Genomic DNA, 17,970 nt, shown 5'->3' with positions numbered 1-17,970 from the left:
CCTGTTAGTTAGTTTACCTGATAAAATCAGTCAAGGTACAAGGTGTACCTGAGATAATGACAGCTGAGTGCATATAAATTACATATGATTCATGAACTACATTCATACACATTCATACACAATTATTTACAGTGTGTTACAAAAGTACAGCAGACCAGATCTAATTTATAACATATAGACGGTGCAGAGGAGCTCACCTCACTGTTGTAGAGCCAGAGACGCATGTCTTCCTCTTTGATGCGTAACCTTTGGGACAGGTACTCATGGATGTTTTTAACAGTGTCCATCCGACTGAAACAGCCCGTATAGGCCAGCACTCGCTTCAGAGGAGCATTCGGAGACGGTACATTGCCTGTGTGAAAACAGAAGAACTGATTTAACAATCTATATGATGAAACCGTTATGTTCATATATAATCCATATAGCGCTATGAGAACACAGTTCATTTTATCAAAGTAGTTTACCATGAGGAAAAACCTATGCCTGGCCAACATTGGATGAATGACACCGATGAGACAAAACATAAGAATAAACCTCCAATACTTAGAACAACTGTGCATGTCATGATGAATACAGTGGATAAAAAAAGTCTACACACCCCTGTTACAGTGCTATCAGACCAGGATTTCAGATGTATTTCTACCTTTAACATGACCAACTGAAAGTTTTTTTTCCCTAGAAAAGAAATATAAAAATAAAAACTAAAATAATGTGGTTACATATTGGCACGCACCCCTCTACAATTGGGCATGTGGATGTGTTCAGAACCAACCGATCACATTCAAACTCATGCTAAATAGAGTCAGTGCAAACCTCCCATTAATTAAAGTGACTCTGAGTAACCCCATAATCGTTCTCAGCTCTGCTACCGGTCGGCTGGGCGCCCTCTAGCGGGTACAATTAAAAGTCAAAATTGGCCATGAGTCTGCTGGGTGGGAAAGACCGGACTGATAAGTGGGCGGGGTCTTCAAACACTGTGTGGAGGAGCATGGAGATCGGTTCATGTCTCTTCGTGCCGAATATCTGGCTTTATGAGCGAATCCACTGAAGTATGGGCGAATAAAAAGGGGTCGCAGGACTGCACACGCATCGGAGGGGGTGTGGGGCACAACCTCCACGAAAGAAACAAAGTTATTGTCCCCATAACAACACAAATACAGAAAACAGAACAGGGTAAAGTCCTGATGTAATTTTTATTTTTAAGCTCATTAAGCAGTTCTAATGTTTTTGGCCCATCTGTGTATACAATCCTAATTAATATTGAACATGGGAGACCACAGATAGAAAGCAGATCATGCTAAATTCGGTAACCCCCCTTATACTAGAACATTTCACCTTAAAAAACTTTTTTTTTAAATGACAGAAATTCTACATGCCACACAGGCTTAGTCTGCTGGGCACTTACAGGTACTTGACCCTTTTTGTGAGAAAACAAATCTTAGCTTTCAACGACAGTAAACGAAACTGTAGACATAACAGTGTTTAAGTAGACAAAACAAAGATGCACTTCAATGTAACCTGTCCATCAACTAACTGGACAGATTGCTTTTATTTCTAGTGCTTTTCATTTGAGTGATTATGTCAGTAACACCCCCCCCCCCCCCCCTTCTTCAACTGCTTCCATATTTAGGGGTCACCACAATGGATCATACCCTGGTCTGAATACCTGGTTTTTCACTGGATACCTGCATTGGGCTGAATTTCCTTCCTGACACAAACCTCCTTATTTTTATCTGGTATTAGGAAAGCTGCACCTCCCTATGGCTAGGCTGTTCAGCTATCAGCTGGTCGGGCGTCTACATAACCCCCGCCAATGAGATTCGAACCCAGATCTGAGCAGTGGTGGCTAGCATAAAAAACGCTGCACCATCCGAGCCTCCAAAACCACTTACAAAGCTGAAATGCCAGTATTAACCACTGGAAATGGAAACGTTGAATTTGTCACTATCTGGAAACCATTACGTTTCTGCAGCAATAAATACCAGTCTAAAAGAACAAATTAAAACATTAACAGTCTAAAAGAACACATCTTTTCCCCCTTACTGTTATTATTTTTTTTCCTTTTCTTTCTTTGACTCCACTTACCATATAGAAGCACTTTGTAGTTCTACAATTACTGACTTGTAGTCCATCTGTTTCTCTGCATGCTTTTTAGCCTGCTTTCACTCTGTTCTTCAATGGTCAGGACTCTCCCAGGACCACTACAGAGCAGGTATTATTTGGGTGGTGGATCATTCTCAGCACTGCAGTGACACTGACATGGTGGTGGTGTGTTAGTGTGTGTTGTGCTGGTATGAGTGGATCAGACACAGCAATGCTGATGGAGTTTTAAAACACCTCAGTGTCACTGCTGAACAGAGAATGGTCCACCAACCAAAAATATCCAGCCAACAGCACCCCGTGGGCAGCGTACTGTGACCAAACAGCAGCAATAGATGAGATATCGCCTCTGACTTTACATCTACAAGGTGGACCAACTAGGTAGGAGTATCTAATAGAGTGGACAGTGAGTGGACACAGTATTTAAAAACTCCATCAGCGCTGCTGTGTCTTATCCACTCATACCAGCACAACACACACTAACACACCACCACCATGTCAGTGTCACTGCAGTGCTGAGAATGATCCACCACCTAAATAATACCTGCTCTATGGTGGTCCTGTGGGGGTCCTGACCATTGAAGAACAAGGTGAAAGCAGGTCAAAAACCGGTCAGTGAGTGTAAAAACAAGGAGGTGGTCATAATGTTATGCCTCATCTGTGAATATTATTGTGAATTGCTTTATAAATGTTCAAGTTTAAAATTAACTTTATAAATTGGAAACATTAAATTGGAACCGACACCACTGGATGATTTATGAAGATAAATAATTAAGACTAGCCCAAATTCTGGACAATTATAATAGCGAGGAGGGGAAATCAGCCTCAAAATCACCAAATTATTCTTTATTGTAAGGCAGGCAAAGCTTTAAAAAGTTAACACACACCAGACATGTCAGTACACACCAGGGAAAACGTAAAGCATGTTATTTTACAAAACAGGATTAGTTGTAAGGTAGCAGCAAGAAAGGGCAACAGTGATTTTAAGCGACTGATTATCATTAGTCTGGGGTTTGAGAAGGCAAATCAAAGCAGGAAAACAAAAAAATCAATCAGAGTAAGAATCAATACAGCAAGACTGATTAATGATGTCCAAAGTTAAAACATCTACATTTCCCGCTCAGGATCATTAGAAGCCATCACCGGTAGAGGAGCATCCATTTCTTCCCATAATGCACAGACAGGAGAAACAGGGCTGTGACAGTGAACAGTCTGAGTAGCCCGAACGCCGGCCAGGATCAGATAGCCGAAATAAGATTAGGGGATCTGTAGTGCTCACCAGCGTACTGTCTCAGCGCGGGGCAATCGGATTAGCGCTATGCTCTGTGTCCCTACTTTACTTACTGCCTTTTAGGAAACCTGATAATCAGCTCCATAACCGAATCGGACCTAACAAGAGCTTAAACAAACAGACCAAGCCTCTCTGAGTTCTTTGCACAGCGAGCAGAAATGGGTGCTGGAATGAATCAGGATTCAGGATTATCGTGCTGCTAGTGAAGATTTATTTTATTTATTTATTTATGTATTAGCGTTCTCTGTCCCGAATGCCCCTTAGGATTGTTTTAGGAGATTAGGTCGTCCCGGGATGGTAGAGGGAGCCTCTCTCTTGCTGCAGGCTTACGTTACCTCTAGAAAAGTGCGGAGGAAACATTCGCAGGCTGCTCATACCCATGTTAACCCAGATGTTGGACTGGGGGGTGCGGGTGGCTGGCTGTTGCCGTAGGAAAAGGAGGTAACGTGGAAAGAGCTCCAGCTCTGTCTGATCTGTGTCGACGGACTTGATCACCTGCGTAGAGACAGGAATGAAAAACGATGGAAGGTAGTTAGAACATGTTGGGATGGAAATCAACTGGAAATAGAAAATCTGTAATTCAATACACTTTAAATGTCATCAGGACACGTTAAGAGCTTGTGTCTGATCCAAAGATGATTTAAAATGTCCCAGGGAGAAGTAACGATTACATTTACATGTGAGAAATTCCACCTAAGCGCTCAGGTGGTGCAGCAGTCTAAAAGCAGATACAGGTGGTAGTGTCTCGAGAACAGGGGCTGTCACAGCTGTGACTGTTCTGGACAGTCGGTCTTGCCTCGGAATATCGTAGTCCAATCAGCGTTGAGTTGTGTTCCGTACAGTACCGTCCCTTTTGGGGCGATTTCAGGGGCCGACTGAAAATCGCCCCGGATTGCTCTCATAGACTCTCATGTTAAGGCTCTTTTTTTCGAACTGCAGGCGCTGCAATACATTCAGAATGGGTTCCGGGAGGGCTCGCAATTACGTGCTTGAATCACACGTAACCTGGTGTCGCGATCTCGTCACCATGACTACCATCACCTCAGTTCGGAGCAACTCCATCGTGTCATTAAGGGAAATGCCATTCAGTCATCATAGTAATCAGGATAAATTAGCAACTAAAGAATTAGGGCCACCCAGACCAAATTTAAACATCAAGCATCTTCAAAGGGGGGAAAATCATATAAGTTACAAGTAAATTACAAGGAAATAATGTCATTTTTAAATTGTGAATTGAGATTGCACTTATTGTATCTCCCAATTGTTTAATTGTACTTAATTGTTCATTGCACATCAGCCCCCAATGTCAATCTTTATTCTGGATCTGCTGCACCTAAAATAAAATGCTATCTGATGAAGACTGAATTAAATTGTTAGTGTGAAGGCTTTACTTCATTTTATGATTAATGGTAAAGCTGGTCTCTCTCCATGTTCAAAGTTATTTTTGACCTTGGCCATCATCGCAACAATTACGCTTTTTTACACTTTGGTTACATTCATGACAGACACGGTAGTTACTCATTACACAAGGTTCATCAGTTCACAGGGTTACATCCAACACAGTCCTGGACAATTTAGTGTCTCCAATTCAACTCACGAACATGTCTTTGGACTGTGGGAGGAAACCGGAGCACCCGGAGGAAACCCACGCGGACATGGGGAGAACATGCAAACTCCACACAGAAAGGACCCGGACCGCCCCACCTGGGGATCGAACCCAGGACCTTCTTGCTGTGAGTCGACAGCGCAACCCACTTAGCCACCGTGCCGCCCGCTGTATATGAGTAACAGAACTGAAAGTAACAGGACTGAGTTACAGTATTATCAAACATACAGGGAAAAGAAGTGGAGAACTTACTTTTGGTCTTCCCGAGCCCTCGGTAGATACAGATAATGTACATATCTGTTGAAAATGTGACTTCTGACTTTAATACTTCCAAATATTTAAGAAGAATGAATATGTTAGTGTAACAGGACTGAGTGAAAACCTGGGGATGTGACTAAACCATGTATTTTATTACAAATTTATTATGGAAAATAAATATTAAAATTACAGATGGGATGTAAAGCCAAACAATTCAAGGAAAAAGAATTTCTGAAAGATTTTACTCATTATATTTCATTGTAAAGTGTCGTGTTAGAAAGTGGGACATAAAAAAATACTGTTTAGATCAATTAGGTAATTAGATCAATGTGCAGGACACTTTGCTCAATTAAAAAATGCATTTTACAGTTAATTTTCATCTACATTTATACATATAATGTCCTGGGGACGGAAATGGCACCGATGCGGCGGAATGGTCCTATTACATTTTCATGATAGCTGTGCCATCCTATAGCCAAAAATATTCAGCTCAAGCCTCCTAAAAGCTTCCAAATAAAAAGATTAACACTTCTGTCTGCTATAGGCATGTTTCCTAACGTATATATCATGAAGTCTGGCAAACATACCGGTCTGGGCAGGCTGAGGTTGGCGCCGTACCAGTGGTAGAGTGCCCGCCACACAGGTTCCGGTACCGTCTCAAAGTCCAAGCCAGCAATCAAGTTCAGGGTTCTTCTGAGACGTCCACCCTCCATGGTTAATGTGGGTGCCTGCAGGGTAAAAAAGCAAAAAAATTGTATTCTATTATTCTATCTGCCTATCAAACTGTGATGAGAACGCAGCTTCCTCTGATGCACGGTCTCCTAAGCTTCGATGTCGGCTTTTTAAAAGGTGAAGTAAAGCCAGAGGCGATGGACCACCTGCGTAATCATTTTAACGCCAACAGATTGGCAAGGGCTGGTGCATTTTAAATGGTTTATTTGTTGACTGCACAGAATAATGGCATATAATCTGGCCTGACAGTAGAAGTGGAGCAGTGAGCAGGACGGCGTTTTATTAGAGTGTGTCGAGAAACGTATCAATTTTTACATCTCACACATATTGACTTCATATTCAGCTCAAATTTCTGCCTTTAAAACATTGCAAGTTGTTTACTACATAATTTGATGCTATTAAAAAAGCATAGTATACAATGTTCTGTATACCGCTTATCGGGAACATTGCATTAATAACATGCATGTTATGCAAGGTGCCTACTAGCATTTTTCTGCATTGATCAAGCACATACTATAATAAATGACAAGGTCATGAGTAACAGTCTAAACTAATCTAGTCGTGTCCAATTACCTGATTGCATTTTGGTTTCTCTCCACTACTGAGTGACTAACACATGGTCCTTTCGACACATGTGCTTCTTTTCACCTGCACAAGTTCAGATGGGGCTCAGTCTCATGCATGGAGAGTCACGCACTAATCCCCATAATCACCCATCTTTGTGCAAGTACCATCGACTAGCCAGCAGAGGAATCCCCTCCAGCATCCAACCTGACTGAAGAGCCAATCTTTGTAGGTCTGTGTAGGCAGCAGGGCTGAGATTTGCTCTTACGAGTTCCAGACGTCAGCTCTGATGTGCTAGCTTGTTTTTACCACCGTGCCACCTGAGCGTCCATAAAACATGCATTTTTTGCTCAAAATGTTTCAGTATATTGTTTACTTTTTAAGTTACATACAAAAGAATCAATTTAGATGTATTTAGCAATTTAGCTCTGACCTCTTGCTGTTCAGTGTGCATTTGGGTTTACAAATGGAACCATTTGATTCTGATTCAGTTCAAATATTAACACACTCAATTTCTCTATAAGAAGTTCGGGTGGCACAACCGTCTATGATGAAATCCTATTACCTATGCTACAGCCCAGCCAGGCGTCTACACGGGCATGATTGGCTATATCTAAAGGTGAGAAATAAGGGGGGGGGACCAGGATAAAGCCCAAAATGTACTTTTAAATGGTCACTTCGAACCATGTAACAACATCTTATCTTGTAATAATTAAATTATAATAAGTATTGAGTTTGTGTATTATAAGGAATAATGCGATTTTATTACTGTTATTTAAAGCTTTGAAGCTACTCGACTAATTTTATAAATCAAGTACTATATATACAACACTTAAACAATCTCACCTTCATGGGCTCAGTGGTGACCAGTGACTGGTTGTCGATGGCGCCGGGCCGCTGTGTAGCCAGTTGGTTGGGCAGGTGGCCGTTGGCGGAAGGGAAACACTGGTTATTGTGATCCAAAGCGTTGTGCTGGCGAGCAAAGCAGATGTCTGTAGCGGAGGAGCTCACATGTGGCATCTGACCTGAGAAATGAATATCAAACATGAGTGCAGAGACTTCACAGATGATTATAGAATGTTTCATTTATAATGAATAGCTGCCATGTTAATAGCTGCTATGAACAATTTGTGTTTGTCATTAATTAGAGCAAGTGGGAAACGAGTATTTAACAACGTCTATGCTTGTTATTAAACACGCTTTCTTACATGAAATGTACATAAATAACGCCTGGCTTTGTGCTTAAAAATACAAATGAACAAGGGTGCGTTCAAAAACATGAACAGCGAGTCCACCTGTGAATGGATCAGAAGAAACTATATTTGTCTTTGTGGGCGCCCGATAGAGCACCAGTGCTGGGATTCTGCACTCTCCAAGTCTGAATCTCAGCTCTGCTACCGGTCAGCTGGGCGTCCCCTAGCAGGCACCAGTCTGCTGTATGGGAAAACACTGGACTAAAAAGTGGGTGGAGTCTTCGACGCTATGTAAGGACCCTGGTTAGTAGCCAGAGGCACCTGTACAGAAGTGGAAGAACGCAGAAATCGGTGCGTGACTCTCCATGCGCAAGACTGGCCACACGCGAGAATCCAGCAAAGTACAGTTGAATAAAAAGGCGTTAGAGGGAGCAGGTGTCTGGCAAATATACCCTCCTCGGATGTGACTGGGGTCCCCAGCAGCAGAAGACTAATTGGCTATGCTATATTGTGAGAGAAAGAAAGTAAATAAAATAAAATAAATAAAATAAATAAAATAAAATGGCAAAACACCAATGACATGGTGGTGGTGTGTTAGTGTGTGTTTTGCTGGTATGAGATCAGACACAGCAGCGCTGCTGGAGTTTTTAAATACCGTGTCCACTCACTGTTCACTCTATTAGACAATCCTACCTAGTTGGTCCACCTTGTAGATGTAAAGTCAGAGACGATCTCTAGACGCTCATCTATTGCTGCATCTTCTGGACCTTCATCAGTGGTCACAGGACGCTGCCCATGGGGCACTGTTGGCTGGATATATTTTTGGTTGGTGGACTATTCTCAGCCCAGCAGTGACAGTGAGGTGTTTAAAAACTCCAGCAGCGCTGCTGTGTCTTATCCACTCATACCAGCACAACACACACTAACACACCACCACCATGTAAGTGTCAATGTTTTTGTAGTGGCCTGGCTAAAGTCATGATATTAAATATGAATAAATATTAATGAGATTCTATTCTATTTTAGCACACTCTTTAGTGAACAGAGTGAGGTTTGAGGCAGCTCACCAGTCTGCTGGCTAAAGAAGTGTCACTTTGGCATGAGAACAAATAAGAAACATCCACTTACTGTTCCGGGTTCCTGCGGAGGCCTCCCAGGTAGTATTTGGGGATTTTTCTCCTGGAGAGCTGACTGATCGAGCCACTGTTGTACCTCTAGCCAGGGCAGGTTCAGCAGATATGGACGACAGTGGAGTCCTCCTGCCGTTACCCTGAATGACCGGCTGGTCCACCACAATGGACTTCTTTTTTAAAAACACAGACAATATTTTTACAAATAATGTAACGAGTACCTGTCGTCCGGTAATCCTGTCTTAATGACTCACATATTTGACGTAGTCTTTCCATAACCTCCACCACTGCATCGAGATGAGGAACCAGTTCTGGCTGGGCTGCAGTCCATGCCTGCTTTCTCTCTCCAGCCACCCCCTGCACACACACACAAAAAAGAAATTGAATAATAATGAATAAATGAATAACGCCAGTAACAATATAAGGAACATAAAATGTAACATGTCAGAACTGATAACTAAATAACTACATCTTAAAGTTTTAGGAAATTATATTACACATACACCAATCAGCCATAACATTAAAACCACCTCCTCATTTCTACACTCACTGTCCATTTTATCAGCTTCACTTACCATTTGGAAGCACTTTGTAGTTCTACAATTACTGACTGTAGTCCAGCTGTTTCTCTGCATGCTTTGTTAGCTCCCTTTCACCCTGTTCCTCAATGGTCAGGACCCCCACAGGACCACCACAGAGCAGGTACTGTATTATTTAGGTGGTGGGTCATTCTCAGCACTGCACTGACATGGTGGTGGTGTGTTAGTGTGTGTTGTGCTGGTATGAGTGGATCAGACACAGCAGCACTGCTGGAGTTTTTAAATACCGTGTCCATGGTGGACCAACTCTTTAGTGCATTCACGTATCTTTGTTTAGCTGTATTTACTTCATGTGTGGTGGTTATGCAGCTCGGGGTGCTGAGCATCAGCTTTCTCAGGAGAGTCGATAAAGCTCAAGTACTAAGTACAACATAGGAACACTAAATTTCTCTCAGTGATTATTGGTTATAAGTGCTCTGCACTGCCCAAGCATTTTTCATACTGTCTGGGTCACTTTTACTGTGTCATATCAAACAGTTCGTCCCACTTGAGGCGCTTTGAAAATACCAGCGGCAAACTGGCTCAAAATTCAATCAGGTGAACTTTAATAGATAGAAGTGCAGCGTATTTCTACAACTTGACACGCCCACAGATGATGTCACGATTTGCACTGAAAAACTGAGTATTCTGTGATATCAGCTGCGAACACTAGTTCGCTGTTTGGAACCTCTTTTTTTGGGTGGAAACACGTTAAACACGTTTCGAGTCGGTGGAAAAAGGGTATAAGAGCGCACTGACAAGCGTACACTTCCCAGTGGCTATGCAGTCTGTTTACACACACACACACACACCCCTGCCCATAAAACACTAGTCACTGTCTGATAGACCCACTGAGATTTGAACCCCGGCCACCTACGCTCAATACAAAGCTAACAATAGTATCATGGATGTCTGGACAAAATCTATACTAATCTAAGTTACTTATTTCTGTCAGTGTTCCAACATCTGCACCAGCTATTACAGTACCATTGTATAATACCCACACTGCACATATACAGATATTCTTGCATTTAGGAACCTATTTAATTTGTTTTGGCGTCCTTAATAATCTTCCCAAAAATCCATAAATAAATCTATACATAAATAAATTTGCACTGCGTTATTTTACCTAATGATAGTATCATTTACAGTGTGGCTGTAAAGAGCCTCGCAATATAAACTTGGGTGATGTGACATTCACAAATTCTGTTAATTTAACAGATGTTATAAACAAAGTTAAGCTCATAGCGCTAAAGCAATTCAATCGGATCTACTTCAAAAGTGTCACATTTCAGAACGACATGATGACAACATGAATGTGCAAGCATCATACGGTTTGAGCAACTGAGAGTTGAGGGCCTTGCTGAGAGGCCCAACAGTGAAAACTTGGCACTGGTGGGGCTTGAACTCGCAAACTTCTAGTTCTTACTAGTCCAGTACCTTAACCACTGAGCAACATCTCACATTAAGCCCAGATAATCAAACTGAGACACTACTGTTTTGGACATGTTATGAAAAGAGCCAGTTCAATGCATAAAAAGGTAAAAGAGGATGAGGATGGCCTGATGGAGAAATGCTATCCATATGGTCTCCAGGAATCGGAAATGACTATGATCAAGTCAGAATCTACCAGAAGCTGCATTCAACTTATGCCTGGCATACAGTAGTGCATAAAGACAGACTCATTTTGAGGATGTGCCTAAGTTTTTACTAAATCTGGGACTAAACTCAGTACAGCACAGGGTGTTTAATTTTACCATCATGCTGCATAGCCCAAAAACAATACAATCTAATCTATTTTAAAAGGTGTCCTATTATAAGGAAGTAATTCAGGTCTATTAGCCACTCAGAAATGAGTATTATCATGACTGTGATATAAATATTATTACTATATATAGTGAAGTGCCAGACCCCTGGTACTTCTACAAACGTCTCTGACAGGTGACTGCTATGTACACTATATTGCCTTCACACACATATGAACTTGAGTGACGTCCCATTCTTAATCCACAGGGTTTAATATGATGTCGGCCCACCCTTTACAGCTATAACAGCTTCAACTCTTCTGGGAAGGCTTGCCACAAGGTTTAGGAGTGTGTTTATGGGAATTTTTGACCATTCTTCCAGAAGCGCGTTTGTGAGGTCAGACACTGATGTTGGACGAGAAGGCCTGGCTCCCAGTCTCCGCTCTAATTCATCCCAAAGGTGTTCTATCGGGTTGAGGTCAGGACTCTGTTCAGGCCAGTCAAGTTCTTCCACACCAAACTCGCTCATTCGTGTCTTTATGGACCTTGTTTTGTGCACTGGTGTGCAGTCATGTTGGAACAGGAAGGGGTCATGCCCAAACTGTTCCCACAAAGTTGGGAGCATGAAATTGTCCTAAATCTCTTGGTACGCTGAAGCATTAAGAGTTCCGTTCACTGGAACTAAGGGGCCGAGCCCAACTCCTGAAACACTCCACCAAACTTTACACTCGGCACAATGCAGTCAGACAAGTAGCGTTCTCCTGGCAACCACCAAACCCAAACTCGTCTATCGGATTGCCAGACGGAGAAGCGTGATTTTTCACTCCAGAAAACACATCTCCACTGCTCTAGAGTCCAGTGGCGGCGTGCTTTACACCACTTTGCATTGTGCTTGGTGATGTAAGGCTTGGATGCAGCTGCTCGGCCATGGAAACCCATTCCATGAAGCTCTCTACACACTGTTCTTGACCTAATCTGAAGGCCACATGAAGTTTGGAGGTCTGTCAGGTGGCGCAGCGGTAAAGTACGCTAGCTCACCAGAGTTGGGTTTCTAGATGCATCGTATCGAAACTCGGCTCTGCCTTTCCGACTGGGTTGGGCGGCAGTATGAACAATGTTTGGCTGTTGTTCAGGGGCTTAGAGGTAGAGTCGGAGCGTAGGTCCTCATAACTGGTGCGACTGCGGCCCCTGCTGGTTGACTGACGGCGCCTGCACAGGGCTGAGGAATAACATTGAGGGGGGTATGACCCTCCGTGCGCGGTGTCTCTCGGTGTATGAACTCGGCTCGTGCAGGTGAAAAATGCAGGCTGTATGAGTGGCGTCCTCAGTCAGCGGCAAAAAAGGGTCGAATCAGTATAGAGGACGCATTCGGGGTAATTGGACACGATTATAATGGGAATAAAGGTACAAAAGGGGGGACAAAGTGGGGGAAAAAATAGATAATTAATACAAAAAAAATACAAAAAAAATAATAAAAAAAGTTTGGAGGTCTGTTGCGATTGACTCTGCAGAAAGTCGACGACCTCTGGTGACTCAGTATCCGCTGACCCGCTCTGTCATTTTACGTGGCCTAACACTTCGTTGTTGAGTTGCTGTCGTTCCCAATCGCTTCCACTATGTTATAATACCACTGACAGTCGACTGTGTAATATTTAGTAGCGAGGAAATTTCACGACTAGACTTGTTGCACAGGTGGCATCCTATCACGGTACCACGCTGGAATTCACTGAGCTCCTGGGAGCGACCCATTCTTTCACAAATGTTTGTAGAAGCAGTCTGCATGCCTAGATGCTTGGTTTTATACACCTGTAGCCATGGAAGTGATCGGAACACCTGAATTCAATGATTTGGATGGGTGAGTGAATACTTTTGGCAATATAGTGTATATGTGTGCCTCCTTTCTGACGAGTAACACCCGTTCATGTCCTGCATTCATTCTGATGGGTGTGGCCTCTTCCAACAGGGCAATGCGCCGCCACACAAGTCTAATTCACGCCAAATTCTAATTATGGTTAGAGGAACACTCATCTGAGTTTGGGGTTTTGCCATTCCCACCTAAATCACCCGATCTTAATGTTATCAAACACACCTGGGATGCCATGTGATGCGCTATGGAACACAGAAATCCTACACCTTGGAATACAAGAGAATTGTGGTCCGTTCTGCAGAAAGTTCATTATGTACAGAATATGTGGGGGACCTACCATGTATAAGTCTGGTGTACCAGTTTTTCTGGCTCTTCAGTGTATACAATCAAGCATCAAATGTCGACACAAGTTAAACAGATCAACATTAAGGTCAGCAGTGGAAATATAAACAAAGCACGGCATCTCAAAGAACTGGACCTGCCTGATAATCTGGCCTTCCTCATCGGGCGTAGAGGGTCGCAAGCCCAGAACTATGTGGCACACCTAATGAGAAAGACAACACAGCACACGCTTAAAATTAGACAGAATAAAAACCACAAAGTCACGAGTCTCTGCTTTTATACATTTCAGATTATACATTATAAGTGTCAATTCCAGAAAAACACAAATAAAACAAACAGTGTCACATGGGGAGCGGCTCTCCACACGCTATAACTATAAGGCCCTACCAAATTCACGGCTGTGAAAATCGCAGCACGGACCCGTGTAATATGCAATTTGCTGTAAAATTCGAAATATAATGTTTATGTTTAGTGATTTAACATATTTAATTCATGAAACGTTCAAGTGTCTCACGTTTACTGATTAATCTGCACTATGAGGCGGTCCTAGCAATCCTACGGCAATTCAGTTAGCAATCGCTTAGTCAAGATGTTGAAGTGTAAAGCAGCTAAAAACACAACTCGGGTAACTTCTCGAGTTTGGAAAACTCCCAACCAATTCTGTGGATGCAGGCAATTACAGGGGTTTTTCAAAAAGTTTCCACACTTTTTTAAACTCTATTTATTATGAATTCAAAAACAAATGACATCAATTTTCTAGTCACCTACTGATGCATTTTTCCCAGCATGCAGAAAAATGTTTTTGGTTGAGCGTGTAGCCATTGGTGCACCGCTGCTTTCACATCATCATCACGTGAAAATCTTCTTCCCCTTAAAGCTTCTTTGAGCGTCCAAAAAGGTGGAAATCGTATGCCGATAAATCCGGACTATAAGCTCTTTCTCAGTCTCTCAGACACGACCAATTACTGCTCCTCCCACCCTCACTGTTTCTAACCAAAATATAACAGTGCAGAAACTTTTGAAGATCCCTCGTACGTCCATTTAAAATCAAATACACAATACATTTAAGTGTGCGAAGAAGTCAAAGGGTTTTTTGCGTTCGATCTGAGAAGGACTGATGGAAAGTCTGGTGTGGTCTGATGAATGTACCTTTTAAATTATATTTGGAAATAACAAACATCTTGTTTCCTCAGCCAAAGAGGAAAAGATCCATCAAGACTGCTACATACACATAGTACAAACGCTAGGGTCGGTCATAGTATGGAGGTGTGTTGGTGCCAAAAAGATGGATAACTTACACACCTGTAAAGGCACCATTAATAACAAGGGGTACAACATGTATGTACCTGTTTGTTTAAGAAAGACAATGCCATGCTGCATTCTGCATGTGTTACGACAGCATGGCTTTGTAGTAGGAGAGTGCAGGTACTAGACTGGCCCGCCTGCAGTCCAGGTCTGTTTTCCATTAAAAAAAGTGTGGTGCAATGTATATGACAACGTTCTGATTGATTACAGGACACTGTTAGACATTTTAAAAGAAGTGATAAATCACATGTCCCTGATCCTTGTTCTTTTTGGAACATGTTGCAGCCATTAAATTTGGAATAAGCCTTTACATACAAAAACAATGAGGTTACTTAGTTGAAACATTAAATACAGGTCAGCAAAAATGTAAATACCTGAAAGAGGAGGTTGAGGAACTCGCCGGCGAGGGCGCTCTTCACACTCCATATCTGATAGTCCTCCAGTGTTAACTGTCCCTGCTGTATAAAAGAAGTAGACACGGCTCAGATGTACAAAACATGTACAGATTGTACAGATGTTTGCATTGATAAAAAATATAAAAACTTAAGTACTTTTGTTGTGTCGTGTAGCTTGAGGATATCTTCAACAATATCAGAAGAGCTGGAATCCAATTCCTGTTGAACCAAAAGCCAGACAATATAAAATATTTATTGTATTAGGATTTTAATGTCATGTTTTACACACTTTGGTTACATTCATGACAGGACAAGTAGTTCCCTGTTAAACAAGATTAATCAGTTCAAGGCCGCCCAGGTGGCGCAGTGGTAAAACACGGGCAGGCTGGACGCCTACATTAACAACGATTGTCGTTCATGAGTGGGAGCCGGAGCCGGGACCTCATAACTGATGCAATAAGAGTGGTTGATGACGCCTGCACAGTCAAGGGATAATTCCGCGTTGATCAGGATGTGGCTCTCCGTACACTAAGCTAGTCCACGTATGAACTCGCCTCATGCGGATGAAAAGATGCAGTCGGCTACTGCGCACGTGTCAGAGGGGGCATGTGTCAGTCTCGCTCTCCTCACTCAGGAGTGGTGATCAGCATCAGTAGAGAGAAAGCATAGTGCAATTGGGTACTTGGATACGACTAGATTGGGAGGAAAATTGGGAGGAAAATCGACCAAGTCACCGTGCCACCCCAACAATAATAAATAAGCCAAATAAATTGAATTATTTAAATACATTTTAATCAAGTCAAATAAACACAAAGCACAAAGAATGTGTTCTTTGTAACATTTACAAGGCATTTCACAACCAACCAAACCAAACCAACACAACTGGATAAACTCTGAGTCACTAAGCTAATTAGAGAAAACATATGAAGATGATCTTGTTTAGAGTCTGACTGGAAGCGCAGTGGGTCGCGTACATACGCAGTGATCTACAGATGGTCTGTTATACAAATGATTTAATAATGTTCTTCAGCTTCAAAGCAAAAGAAATAGCAGTTCATCTGGTGCTGTTACAAAACTGGAATTTTTTAACTAGCACAACTACAGCCAAACCGTGTGCTTTGTGCTCTTTTTGAATATTAATTTTATTTATTAGGATTTTAACGTCATGTTTTACACTTTGTTTACGTTCATGACAGGACAGGTAGTTACTGGTTACACAAGAATCATCAGTTCAGGTTTAATGTCAATCACAGTCATGGGCAATTTTGAATCTCTAATTTACCTCACTTGCGTGTCTTTGGACTGTGGGAGGAAGCCGAAGCTCCCGGAGGAAACCCACGCAGACACGGGAAGAACATGCAAACTCCACACAGAAAGGACTGCTGTGAGGCGACGGTGCTACTCACTGAGCCACCGTGCCGCCTCTCTTTCTCACTCACTCACTTTCTTAACCGCTTATCCAATCAGGGTCGCGGGGGGTGGGGGTGTGTGTGGTGCTGGAGCCTATCCCAGCTTTTCAATGGTCGCAAGGCACACAGTAACACCCTGGATGGGGCGCCAGTCCATTGCAGGGAAGACACACACATACACACACCCATTCACCTAAAGGGCAATTCAGTGTCTCCAATTAATCTAACTACATGTTTTTGGACTGTAGGAGGAAACTGGAGCTCCTGGAGGAAACCCACGCAGACATGGGGAGAACATGCAAACTCCACACAGAAAGGACCCAGACCGCCCCACCTGGGGATCAAACCCAGGACCATCTTGCTGTGAGGCGACAGTGCTACCCACCTAGCCACCGTACATTATTTGTGCTTTGTGTTTACTTGGCTTTATTTACATTTATTTAAATTATTTAATTTATTTGGCTTATTTAATATTGTCGGGGCATCACGGTGGCTCAGTGGGTAGCACTGTCGCCTCACAGCAAGAAGGACCTGGGTACGATTCCCAGGTGGAGCGATCCGGGTCCTTCCTGTAAATATCTGAATATCTAAATCTGATTGACGCTCAGAGCTTACAGGCAGAGTGTCGGTGCGGTTGTCCTTCCACACTTCCAGCAACGCCACCACCATGTTGTGCACCTCATCTCGTGACAGAATCCCGTCCCGATCTGTGTCAAACACCTTAAAACAAACTGCAATGGGAAAAACAAGGTAAGAAAATTACCACCTTAGAGTCATATTCATATTGCAAGATTAGGTGCTTTATTATGTTCCTTTTCATTCTGTTATAAGAGGTTCTCAGTGGCTAGAAACTCGCTTTAGCTGGGAGACGATGTGGGTGCTAGTGAGCTCTCTATATAGACAAGATTTTTACATCATCCTGTGCGCTCCCGAGAAGAAGACTGCCTGAATTCTTAAGCAACAAGGCAGCTCACGCAGTATTATGATTCTTTGCAGGGCCTTCTTTCAGCCTCTGTGCATATAATCTAATAATAATAATAATAATAATAATAGTAATACTACACACTTATGCAAAACATTATTTATTAATGTTTCAGGTTTTGACTACGATGATGGTTCTAAATATGTATCAGTTTTGTGTTTTTTAGAAACTTGATAAGAGTTTCTGCTTTGATTTGGTTGAATATTCCATCCATTGTGTGTGGTATTGCTAGTTTACTCTGTTCTTGGTACTTTGGGCACTCTGTGAGTATCTTATTTATTTATAGGTGTTTTAACGTCATGTTGTACACTTTGGTTACATTCATGACAAAACAGGTAGTGGACATCCCAAGTTGCAAAAACTCATTTGAGGGAGGTACTCCCGGACCCGGACACCAACCCCCCCCCCAAAAAAAAAAAAGCTAAAAAACCTCTCGCACACACCAAAGGATAAGGGTGATAACAGAACTGCTG

General features: G+C 42.4%; 1 protein-coding gene across 1 annotated transcript in view; it reads right to left on the bottom strand.

The window, feature by feature from the left end:
- Positions 1 to 17,970, bottom strand: part of usp32 (ubiquitin specific peptidase 32) — a 151,568-nt gene that overhangs the window by 30,728 nt on the left and 102,870 nt on the right. Inside the window, exons 8-17 of the mRNA XM_063016647.1 lie at positions 17,131 to 17,246; positions 15,263 to 15,325; positions 15,086 to 15,169; positions 13,547 to 13,608; positions 9,129 to 9,231; positions 8,873 to 9,047; positions 7,398 to 7,576; positions 5,843 to 5,983; positions 3,727 to 3,886; positions 198 to 352 (exon numbers count right to left, since the gene is read on the bottom strand). Coding sequence (XP_062872717.1) covers positions 198 to 352; positions 3,727 to 3,886; positions 5,843 to 5,983; positions 7,398 to 7,576; positions 8,873 to 9,047; positions 9,129 to 9,231; positions 13,547 to 13,608; positions 15,086 to 15,169; positions 15,263 to 15,325; positions 17,131 to 17,246 — 1,238 coding nt within the window. The remainder of the gene's footprint in view (positions 1 to 197; positions 353 to 3,726; positions 3,887 to 5,842; positions 5,984 to 7,397; positions 7,577 to 8,872; positions 9,048 to 9,128; positions 9,232 to 13,546; positions 13,609 to 15,085; positions 15,170 to 15,262; positions 15,326 to 17,130; positions 17,247 to 17,970) is intronic.

This window comes from Trichomycterus rosablanca, chromosome 20 (genome assembly GCF_030014385.1).
Source record: "Trichomycterus rosablanca isolate fTriRos1 chromosome 20, fTriRos1.hap1, whole genome shotgun sequence".
NCBI classification, from domain to species: domain Eukaryota; kingdom Metazoa; phylum Chordata; class Actinopteri; order Siluriformes; family Trichomycteridae; genus Trichomycterus; species Trichomycterus rosablanca.
This window is presented reverse-complemented; position numbering and strand designations above follow the sequence as displayed.